Below are 12,500 nucleotides of genomic sequence, written 5' to 3'. Positions count from 1 at the left end.
GACGACCGTGGCTCATTCTGTGCTGAGCGGGATGCACTACTATCATCAGGAGTGGGCGCATGCCGCCGCCCACGTCATAGCTCCGCCCCTCCGGCTCGACCCCAACACCCCCGACTACCTCATGGGCCTGCTGGGCAAGTACGCACCAATCACATCAAAAGTCTTGAGAACACTATTAAAGACCAGATAACGTTGAACGAACGCTCTATTAACGTCACTGGAAGAACATTTGCTCATAACGTTGAGAGAACGTTGAGAGAATCTTGACAGAACGTTCTGAGAACACTATTAAACACCATATAACGTTGAACGAACGTTCCCTGTGTGCTCGGTGGCTGATCTGAACACTATGAGTGTCTTTCATTGATGTCTAATCATTTTGCATTACAAACATACAGCATGAGTTACATAAGCTATGATGCGTTTCCTGTGTCCTCAGTGACATCATAAACGTGGTGGCGTCAGATCACCGCGCGTTTAGCACGAAGCAGAAGGCGATGGGAAAAGAGGATTTCACCAAGATCCCTCACGGGGCGTCCGGCGTGGAGGACCGCATGAGCGTCATCTGGGAGAGAGGAGTGGTACGAACAACACGCCTTCACACACACACACACACACACACGCTCTCAGACGCCTCACAGACACACACACACACACGCTCTCAGACGCCTCACAGACACACACACTCAGACGCCACACACACACACACACACACACTCTCTCAGACGCCTCACAGACACACACACACGCTCTCAGACGCCTCACAGACACACACACACGCTCTCAGACGCCTCACAGACACACACACACGCTTTCAGACGCCTCACAGACACACACACACGCTCTCAGACGCCTCACAGACACACACACACGCTTTCAGACGCCTCACAGACACACACACACGCTCTCAGACGCCTCACAGACACACACACACGCTCTCAGACGCCTCACAGACACACACACACGCTCTCAGACGCCTCACAATCACAGACACACACACACACGCTCTCAGACGCCTCACAGACACACACACTCAGACGCCACACACACACACACACACACACACACACTCTCTCAGACGCCTCACAGACACACACACTCACTCTCAGACGCCTCACAGACACACACACTCAGACGCCACACACACACACACACACACACACACACACTCTCTCTCAGACGCCTCACAGACACACACACACACTCTCAGACGCCTCACAGACACACACACACACTCTCAGACGCCTCACAGACACACACACACACTCTCAGACGCCTCACAGACACACACACACTCTCAGACGCCTCACACACACACACACACACACACTCTCTCAGACGCCTCACAGACACACACACACACACACACACACACTCTCAGGCGCCTCACAGACACACACACACACACACTCTCAGACGCCTCACAGACACACACACTCTCAGACGCCTCACAGACACACACACACACACACACACACACACACACACACACACACACTCTCAGACGCCTCACAGACACACACACTCTCAGACGCCTCACACACACACACACTCTCTCAGACGCCTCACAGACACACACACGCACTCTCAGACGCCTCACAGACACACACACTCTCAGACGCCTCACAGACGCAAACACACACACACACACACACTCTCAGACGCCTCACAGACACACACACACTCTCAGACACCTCACAGACACACACACTCTCAGACGCCTCACAGACACACACACACTCTCAGACGCCTCACACACACACACACACTCTCTCAGACGCCTCACAGACACACACACACACTCTCAGACGCCTCACAGACACACACACACACACACACACACTCTCAGACGCCTCACAGACACACACACTCTCAGACGCCTCACAGACACACACACACACACTCTCAGACGCCTCACAGACACACACACACTCTCAGACGCCTCACAGACACACACACTCTCAGACGCCTCACAGACACACACACTCTCAGACGCCTCACAGACACACACACTCTCAGACGCCTCACACACACACACACACACACTCTCTCAGACGCCTCACAGACACACACACTCTCAGACGCCTCACAGACACACACACTCTCAGACGCCTCACACACACACACACACACACTCTCTCAGACGCCTCACAGACACACACACACACTCTCAGACGCCTCACAGACACACACACTCAGACGCCTCACACACACACACACACACACACACACACACACACACACACACACACACACACACACACACACTCTCTCAGACGCCTCACAGACACACACACACACACTCTCAGATGCCTCACAGACACACACACACTCTCAGACGCCTCACAGACACACACACTCTCAGACGCCTCACAGACACACACACACACACTCTCAGACGCCTCACAGACACACACACACACTCTCAGACGCCTCACAGACACACACACTCTCAGACGCCTCACAGACACACACACTCTCAGACGCCTCACAGACACACACACACACACACACACACACACACTCTCAGACGCCTCACAGACACACACACACTCTCAGACACCTCACAGACACACACACTCTCAGACGCCTCACAGACACACACACACACACTCTCAGACGCCTCACAGACACACACACACACACTCTCAGACGCCTCACAGACACACACACTCTCAGACGCCTCACAGACACACACACACACTCTCAGACGCCTCACAGACACACACACACTCTCAGACGCCTCACAGACACACACACACACACTCTCAGACGCCTCACAGACACACACACACACACTCTCAGACGCCTCACAGACACACACACTCTCAGACGCCTCACAGACACACACACACACACTCTCAGACGCCTCACAGACACACACACTCTCAGATGCCTCACAGACACACACACACACTCTCAGACGCCTCACAGACACACACACTCTCAGACGCCTCACAGACACACACACTCTCAGACGCCTCACAGACACACACACTCTCAGACGCCTCAAAGACACACACACTCTCAGACGCCTCACACACACACACACACTCTCTCAGACGCCTCACAGACACACACACACACACACACACTCTCAGACGCCTCACAGACACACACACACACTCTCAGACGCCTCACAGACACACACACACACTCTCAGACGCCTCACACAGACACACACACTCTCAGACGCCTCACACAGACACACACACACACAATGTCAGACGCCTCACAGACACACACACACACACACACTCTCAGACGCCTCACAGGCACACACACACACACACTCTCAGACGCCTCACAGGCACACACACACACACACACACACACACACACTCTCAGACGCCTCACAGGCACACACACACACACTCTCAGACGCCTCACAGGCACACACACACACACACACACACACACACACTCTCAGACGCCTCACAGGCACACACACACACACACTCTCAGACGCCTCACAGGCACACACACACACACACACACACACACTCAGACGCCTCACAGGTGTGCTTTCCTGCCCTCAGGTTGCTGGTAAGATGGATGAGAACCGTTTTGTGGCCGTGACGAGCTCAAATGCTGCTAAAATCTATAACCTCTACCCCCGGAAGGGACGCATTACGCCAGGAGCCGATGCTGACGTGGTGGTGTGGGACCCGGACGCCACCCGGTACTGGACCAGCGCAAAATAAGATCAATATCTAATGTGTTATAGTAAAGAAAATCTTACTGACCCTTTATTGACATTTTAGGATCTTCTTTTTCCATGTTAATTACGCTGATGCTCTTCTGTGTCCAGGACGATTTCTGCGCGCGCTCAGGCTCAGGGCGGAGACTTTAACCTGTTCGAGAACCAGTGCTGTCACGGCGTCCCACTGGTGACCATCAGCCGCGGGCGACTGGTGTGTGAGAACGCCGTGTTCACCTGCGCTCAGGGCTCCGGAAGATTCTGCCCCATGCGAGCCTTCCCTGATGTCCTCTACAAGAAGATGATTCAGAGAGAGAAGGTGACGCTCTAGCTCATTAATCATATGTTATAAGAACGTTAAGTCATGAAAAACATTATTAAAGACCAGATAACGTTCAATGAACGTTCTATTAACGTTACTGGAAGAACGTTTGCTCATAACGTTGAGCGAACCTTGACAGAACGTTCTGAGAACATTATTAAAGACCAGATAACTTTGAACGAACGTTCTATTAACGTTACTGGAAGAACATTTGCTCATAACGTTGAGAGAACCTTGACAGAACGTTCTGAGAACATTATTAAAGACCAGATAACGTTGAACGAATGTTCTATTAACGTTATTGGAAGAACATTTGCTCATAACGTTGAGAGAACTTTGACAGAACGTTCTGAGAACATTATTAAAGACCAGATAACGTTGAACGAACGTTCTATTAACGTTACTGGAAGAACGTTTGCTCAAAACATTGAGAGAACCTTGACAGAACATTCTGAGAACATTATTAAAGACCAGATAACTTTGAACGAACGTTCTATTAACGTTACTGGGAGAACGTTTGCTCATAACGTTGAGAGAACCTTGACAGAACGTTATCAAAGACCAGATAACGTTGAACGAACGTTCTATTAACGTTACTGGAAGAATGTTTGCTCAAAACGTTGAGAGAACCTTGACAGAACGTTCTGAGAACATTATTAAAGACCAGATAACTTTGAACGAACGTTCTATTAACGTTACTGGAAGAACGTTTGCTCATAACGTTGAGCGAACCTTGACAGAACGTTCTGAGAACATTATTAAAGACCAGATAACTTTGAACGAACGTTCTATTAACGTTACTGGAAGAACATTTGCTCATAACGTTGAGAGAACCTTGACAGAACGTTCTGATAACATTATTAAAGACCAGATAACGTTGAACGAACGTTCTATTAATGTTACTGGAAGAACATTTGCTCATAACGTTGAGAGAACCTTGACAGAACGTTCTGATAACATTATTAAAGACCAGATAACGTTGAACGAACGTTCTATTAACGTTATTGGAAGAACATTTGCTCATAACGTTGAGAGAACTTTGAACGAACGTTCTATTAGCGTTACTGGAAGAACGTTTGCTCAAAACATTGAGAGAACCTTGACAGAACGTTCTGAGAACATTATTAAAGACCAGATAACTTTGAACGAACGTTCTATTAGCGTTACTGGAAGAACGTTTGCTCAAAACATTGAGAGAACCTTGACAGAACGTTCTGAGAACATTATTAAAGACCAGATAACTTTGAACGAACGTTCTATTAACGTTACTGGAAGAACGTTTGCTCATAACGTCTAGAGAACCTTGACAGAACGTTCTGAGAACATTATCAAAGACCAGATAACTTTGAACGAACGTTCTATTAACGTTACTGGAAGAACGTTTGTTCATAACGTCTAGAGAACCTTGTCAGAACGTTCTGAGAACATTATCAAAGACCAGATAACTTTGAACGAACGTTCTATTAACGTTACTGGAAGAAAGTTTGCTCAAAACGTTGAGAGAACCTTGACAGAACATTATTAAAGACCAGATAACGTTGAATGAACGTTCTATTAGCGTTACTGGAAGAACATTTGCTCAAAACGTTGAGAGAACCTTGACAGAACGTTCTGAGAACATTATCAAAGACCAGATAACTTTGAACGAACGTTCTATTAACGTTACTGGAAGAACGTTTGTTCATAACGTCTAGAGAACCTTGACAGAACGTTCTGAGAACATTATTAAAGACCAGATAACTTTGAACGAACGTTCTATTAACGTTACTGGGAGAACGTTTGCCCATAACGTTGAGAGAACCTTGACAGAACGTTATCAAAGACCAGATAATGTTGAACGAACGTTCTATTAACGTTACTGGAAGAATGTTTGCTCATTACGTTGAGAGAACCTTGACAGAACCAAGCGGCAACCTCCCGCTGTTTTTCTTGAAGCCAATACGGAAGTGCCTTAAACTGCAGTTCATCAACTGGCCACTAGAGGCAGACTCCAGAAGGAGCAGAATCTCATTGAGCTCATGTTAAAATGGCCAACTTTACAGCAGAATAAAACATGTTTACAGTCTGGGACACATTGTGGTTTTGGTCTATATGGCTAATTTTGCCCTTCATGACAACTGTGAGGGGGGTGAATTTTTTTATAACTCATTCGTTTACATTATATAAAGCATTAAAGTTCTGCATAATTAAGGGCGTGGCCACTTCGAGTGACAGGTGTATAGCCGTTTATCTGCTGTCTGTTAGTCATCGTGTTACTTAAGCTCCGCCCACATCCCGCCTTTTAGCCAATTTTCTGTTATCTGGGAGTGACGCGCTGCCAAAATGGTGGCCATCTCGTCCATAATTTGCGCTTCAGAACGGCTCATCAGAATCCAACGGGTGACGTCACGGACACTACGTCCATATATTTTTACAGTCTATGGACAGAACCTGAGTCACACTATCATAAGATGAATGATATTCATTGGCATGAAACCAAAGTCTTTTCTTCTCTATAGTGCCGTATATCGAGTGAATCGCTTCTCAAACAAGAACAAATGTAGGGGCGGGGCTTGATTGTGTCTGTGGGGAATTGATTGGATGGTTGTGGTTTGCTATTGGTGGATCTCATGTGAGTGACAGGTGGCCCCGCCCCCTCGTCATCCGAGAAGAGATGTCGCTGTTATTCTGATTCAAGATTACCAGGAACATGAATTTAAAACAATAATTTATGTATTCCATTTTGATTTCCTGGTGATTTTAACGCTATTCAAATCCACAGACTCAGAGTCTGCGCGGGGTGGATCGAGCTCCATATTCGGGCGACGTTGCCACGGTAACCAACTCCAGCAGGAAGGAGACGGTCACTCCAGAGGGCGATGCTCCTGCGCGGGCGGCCGTCAGACACACGGGCATAAGAGACCTGCACGAGTCCAGCTTCAGCCTGTCAGGTGTGTCTCAGATCACACTTACAAAACCCACGGCTTTTAAAGGGAAAGGGGGATGAGGCTCTGATTGGTTTATTGCACGTTACGCCCAAAAAACACCCATGACTCATTAAGAGACGAGGCTCAACCCTTTTGGACCATGCCAGTGAATCATTTTGCGAAGCAATTGACCTATCGGTAAGCCCCTCCCCTCGAACGCAGATGAGCCAATGGCAGTTGAGTATCAGTTGCGCTGGGACCGGAACTCGGACAGCTTTAGGTTTCAGCGCCATAGAGAAACACTGGAAAATCCGAAGCTCTCATCGGTTTGATGGTGTTTATGCTACAAAAATGCTCAAATGTCGTGCCTGAGGCACTGCAACACTGACTCCAGCGATCCGGAGAGGATTTTCTGTTTGTCAAACTATCGTTAAGTTACGATTAAAGTCCCTGCTAACTAGGGTTGGGAACCGAGAACCGGTTCTTATGCAGAACCGAAACTGATTTTTGAAAAATACCAGAACCGCGCGAAATTCCTAAGTTTCGGTTCCGAAAACGGTTCTGGTTAGCCTGGATGCCAACCGAATTTAGCCCCGCCCACAAAATGTTTTGCTCGGGCAATTCGGTCTAGACTCGCTCCATAGAGGAGGAATTATGCCCGAACAGAAACTGTTCGGACCAATGAAATCATCAGGGCGGGCTTTAGACGATGATGGACAGATGATCAACAGTAACATAATCATCCACGTCATCGAAGGCTCTCGGGTTGAATTTGCTCTAATCCTAAACGGAGAACTTGTTCGTATATGCGTTCACCTTTACTATTTCTCTCAGAAACGATGATCGTGTTGGTAAGTACTCTGTGTATCCTTAAATTATTTTATTACTGCCAAAGATCGTTTACACTCATGTTTTTCTTGTAACTTTACTTAATCATGCGTGCGTGCAGACAGGGTTTCCAAGTGTTTTTGCAATGTCGCGCACAATTGCTACTCAAAACGTTTGGTTGGCAATATATGTTATTTTGGCAAGGTTGCCTGCTAAAATTCGCATTCCTGGGTTTATATAATCACATAATTGGGGTCGCTTCAACCCGCGGACATGGAGAAAAACACGGACTTGGTAACAGTGCAGTTGAGTTCTGTTGACATTTGACAACTAACGTTACGCGTCGCTCCGTTGCTCTGATTGGTTGTGGGTCTATCCAATTGAGGTCTTTCCTGGCTCGGTTGAAACACGCCCCATAATCAAAGCTCAATGGAGCGGCACCAGACTCATATTCTGACTAGAGTTGAGTATGGCCACGCCAGGCTAGGTTCTGGTGCAATGTGTGTGCGAAGCGCTGTAAGCGTATCCTTTCATAGCGAGTGACAGCCAGTGTTGCCAACTCCGTGATTTTCCCGTTTTCCACTGTTGCCGCGCGCTGTGTTTCATGTCCGCAGGTTGAAGCGATTGTGCAATTGTGCGGGTTTTGTTGTGAAAACCTGGCAACCCTGGCTCACCTCATCATGAATATTAATTACGTTGCCTGCCGCTTCCAGGAGTGCCGCAGTTCAGCACTGAAAGCCCTCGCGCTACACATTTACGGTTTTGCGTCAGATATTTTCTCGTTGACCACCAGCATAGCGAAGAGAAAGTCACAAGTATGGATTCATTTCCAAAGAATGAATGATAATGAAGCAAAATGTAACACGTGAAAAGTTAATAACATGCAAAGGAGGCTGCACTAGCAATTTGACAAAACATTTGCTACAGCACAGAATCAACCTCAGCCTCAGGGCTTATACCAGATTTATAGTGAAAGGCCTATATATATATATTAGTGCTGGGCATCGATTAAAAAAAATTAACTAATTAATCACACTTTTTTTCTGTAATTAATCGCGATTAATCGCAAGTTTTTAATATTTTACGTTTTTAATATTTTGATATTGTAATAATTTCAGTTACTCTCCAAATTAATGTATAAACAATTTAAAGACAGCATATTTTAAATATGTGTTGTATTGTCATGTTTTTATGAATGAAGGCCAGTATCACTGATACTAAAGTCTCTATGAAACATTAATGACGTTACATTACAGTATAACTGAAAGCTCCCAATTTCAACATTTATTAGGCTTTAAAAAAACAACTTTTAATTTAAGTGAACTTAAAACAATCTTTACATAAACCCAAAATAATAAATGTTATATTTACCCATGGCCTTCCCTGTTATACATATACAGAAATGTAATAGTTATCAAACACCTTTCTTAACTGCATAAATAATAAATGAAATATAGATTAATCATCATTAAAGCTACAATTGTCTCTGTTCCCTTTGTTCTTTGATGATTAATGACATCATCATCAGTGCTACTGTCACTTTAAGAACAGCCGCGCATCTCATTTCCTCACAACTCTTTAAGTTCATTTAAGACGTTATTTAAGTAATTTAAGACTCCTGAAATGAGAATACTCAAAATCCTCTGTGTTATTGTTTGTTCAAGAGCAAAAGAGAACTCGATGTGAGCAGGAAACTGATGCGAGTCTATCTATGCGTCGAGTGTGTGTGTGTGTGTGTGTGTGTGTGTGTGTGTCCCTTGATTAGCTGACATGAGACGCATCCACACACACACACACACACACACACACACACACACACACACACACACACACACACACACACACACACACACACACACACACACAGGACATTGGCATACAGCGCGTTCTCTTGTGTCTTGTCGCGTTTGGAAGCATTTAGATGAATAGGAGCGTGATGATCATGTAACGCTAAGCAAAAATAGATATAAAAACGGACGCTGCGTTATTTGCGTTAAATATTTTAATTGCGTTAAGCTGAAAAAATTAATCGCCCGCGTTAACGCGTTAATTTGCCCAGCCCTAATATATATATATATATATATTTGTCAACCGTTGAGTCACCATGGTTTAGGTAAGCGTTTAGGCACAATTATCTTTGTAATGCTGAATTGCAATTTATTATTTACAAGTTCACTGAATAACTGAATTACTATTAAATTAATATATAACTAATTAATAAATATAATTTATAACTTGGTTTTATTCAGAGACAGAGAGATAAAATGTAATAAGACAATTTCAGAGGTGTTCATTTGAAAAAAAATGTGTTGCAAGAATGGCTTAATTAATACTGTAATATATGTACAGTGCAGCACTTTTTTAACATTGTCAACCTGTAAATAAATTTTAGAGCAAGTAATAAACACAAAATGGATTGTTTGAGTTGCGTATTGTGCCTTTTTCCTTTACCACTATTTGTTTAATAATTTTAATGGAACCGGAATCGTTAGGCGGAACCGGAACCGGAAAATTTCTCACGATTCCCAACCCTACTGCTAACATACAAACCGAAATAACGAACTGATCTCACCTCATGTAACACTGTAGGTCAAAAACACATTTCAGTGCCTCTCCATATTAAACTGGTTATATGTAAATTAATGTCATTTTAGATATGTTTAAGGTCTAAATTATCTGACTCATATTTTGATGGGTATTATAGTCTCCGGCTAACGAAAGGAAGAGCTCGCACGCAGTTTATCGGAGTTGTTTTGCAGATACAAAGTTTACCGGTTATTAACTGCACCCCCGAAAAGTCATACGGTCTGTATATGTGTGTTTACTGTTAGTTGTTTGAGTGTTTTGTGTAATTTGCTGTGTGTGTTAATGGTAATGCAACGGAGAGAGAGAGTTTGTGAATGAGACGTTAATGCGCACTTCTTATGCTTTGTTTGTTCAGCTCTTACGATGATTTTTTTGGAGTGAAAAATGATTCAATAAACTTGATAAACCATCAGTTAAGTTTGTCCATCATTCGGACAGGATATACGCTACAATCTGTGTCCAAAAACATCTCGGGATTGGGTTTTCACACTGACAGCTGTACATTGTAAGATATAGCAACTCCGTTTGTTTGTCCGAGTTAGCAACAGTAACTAAGGGGGGCGGGGCTTACCGATAGGTCAATTGATTCATTCGATTGATTCATTCCGAAAAGATTCATTTCTCCCATCCCTAATGAAGCTTTTGCATATTCAGTATTTTTGCATTGCATTGTATATTCCCTCTCAGTTTTGTAATATAATAATTAAATAAGCATGCTAAGGATTGTGGGATTTCCCTCCACAGGCTCTCAAGTGGACGATCACATTCCTAAGAGATCCTCGGCTCGAATCCTGGCTCCGCCCGGTGGACGATCCAGTGGGATCTGGTAACGAGGAACTCCAGAATCTCAATGTGCTTGAAACTACACAATATAACATCACATGCAAAATGAAAACGGACAAACGTTTGGACACACTGGTTTTCTTCTGCGTAACTGTGGTAAATAATCATATATAACGATAATCAGATGTGTCCAAACTTTGATCTGGTGTTGTACATACAGATGTTCTGTCGCGTTCTGTCAGTCGAGTCACATGATATTGCCAAAAGAGACAAAACTATTGTTATTCAGTATTAAAAGTGAGTTCACATAATCATATGTATAAATGTTTTGTTATAGTTTGTGCATTCACAGATTAATAGTCGATGTAGAGCAAACCAAGTGTGTTTTTCCTCAATCACGTCACATTTAAAGCTCACAGAACTCACCGTTTGTGTTTATAGTGATGATGATGCCCACATTATATGAATAAAGTGTCTGTGAAATATCCATATTTTACATATATATTTATAGGAATATTGTTTGTTGTTAGTTATGATGGTCTTGATTGTGTGATAATGAAATCTCTAAAGCGTCAGTGACTGATTTTATCCCAGTGTTGTTAAAAGGACAGTTCACCCAAAAATGAAAATGTCATGTCGTTCCAAACCTGTAAGATGTTTGTTCATCTTCGAAACACGAATTAAGATTTCTGTCCCGCCATTGATAGTCTACGCAACTGCCACTTTCACCGTCACGCTTCATAAAGTTCATAAAGAGATCATAAAACTAATTCAAATGAATCGAGCGGTTTAGTCCACATTTTTTGAAGAGACTTGGATCTAATACAGTGATACTGATACACATATTAGGCTACTGTCACTTTAAGAGTGAATGCACGGATCTAATACACTGGTACTGATACACATATTAGGCTACTGTCACTTTAAGAGCGAATACACAGATTTTATACACTGGCATATTAGGCTACCGTCACTTTAAGAGCGAATACACCGATCTAATACACTGTCATATTAGGGTACTGTCACTTTAAGAGTGAATGCACGGATCTAATACACTGATACTGATACACATATTAGGCTACCGTCACTTTAAGAGCGAATACATGGATCTAATACACTGTCATATTTGGCTACTCTCACTTTAAGAGCGAATACACGGATCTAATACAGTCATATTAGGCTACTGTCCCTTTAAGAGCGAATACACGGATCTAATACACTGTCATATTAGGCTACTGTCACTTTAAGAGTGAATACATGGATCTAATACACTGTCATATTAGGGTACTGTCACTTTAAGAGCGAATACACGGATCTAATACACTGTCATATTAGGGTACTGTCACTTTAAGAGCGAATACACGGATCTAATACA

General features: G+C 43.9%; 1 protein-coding gene across 2 annotated transcripts in view; it reads left to right on the top strand.

The window, feature by feature from the left end:
• Positions 1-12,500, top strand: part of dpysl5b (dihydropyrimidinase like 5b) — a 26,807-nt gene that overhangs the window by 12,812 nt on the left and 1,495 nt on the right. For both annotated transcript variants that reach the window (XM_079817004.1, XM_079817003.1), the window contains 6 exons: positions 1-138; positions 440-581; positions 3,540-3,682; positions 3,812-4,019; positions 6,784-6,952; positions 11,087-12,500. The exon at positions 1-138 is cut by the window's left edge and continues 19 nt beyond it; the exon at positions 11,087-12,500 is cut by the window's right edge and continues 1,495 nt beyond it. In XM_079817004.1, coding sequence (XP_079673130.1) covers positions 1-138; positions 440-581; positions 3,540-3,682; positions 3,812-4,019; positions 6,784-6,952; positions 11,087-11,172 — 886 coding nt within the window. In that variant the 3' untranslated portion in view covers positions 11,173-12,500. The remainder of the gene's footprint in view (positions 139-439; positions 582-3,539; positions 3,683-3,811; positions 4,020-6,783; positions 6,953-11,086) is intronic.

Source organism: Gobio gobio (genome assembly GCF_949357685.1).
Source record: "Gobio gobio genome assembly, chromosome: 5".
Lineage (NCBI taxonomy): Eukaryota > Metazoa > Chordata > Actinopteri > Cypriniformes > Gobionidae > Gobio > Gobio gobio.
This window is presented reverse-complemented; position numbering and strand designations above follow the sequence as displayed.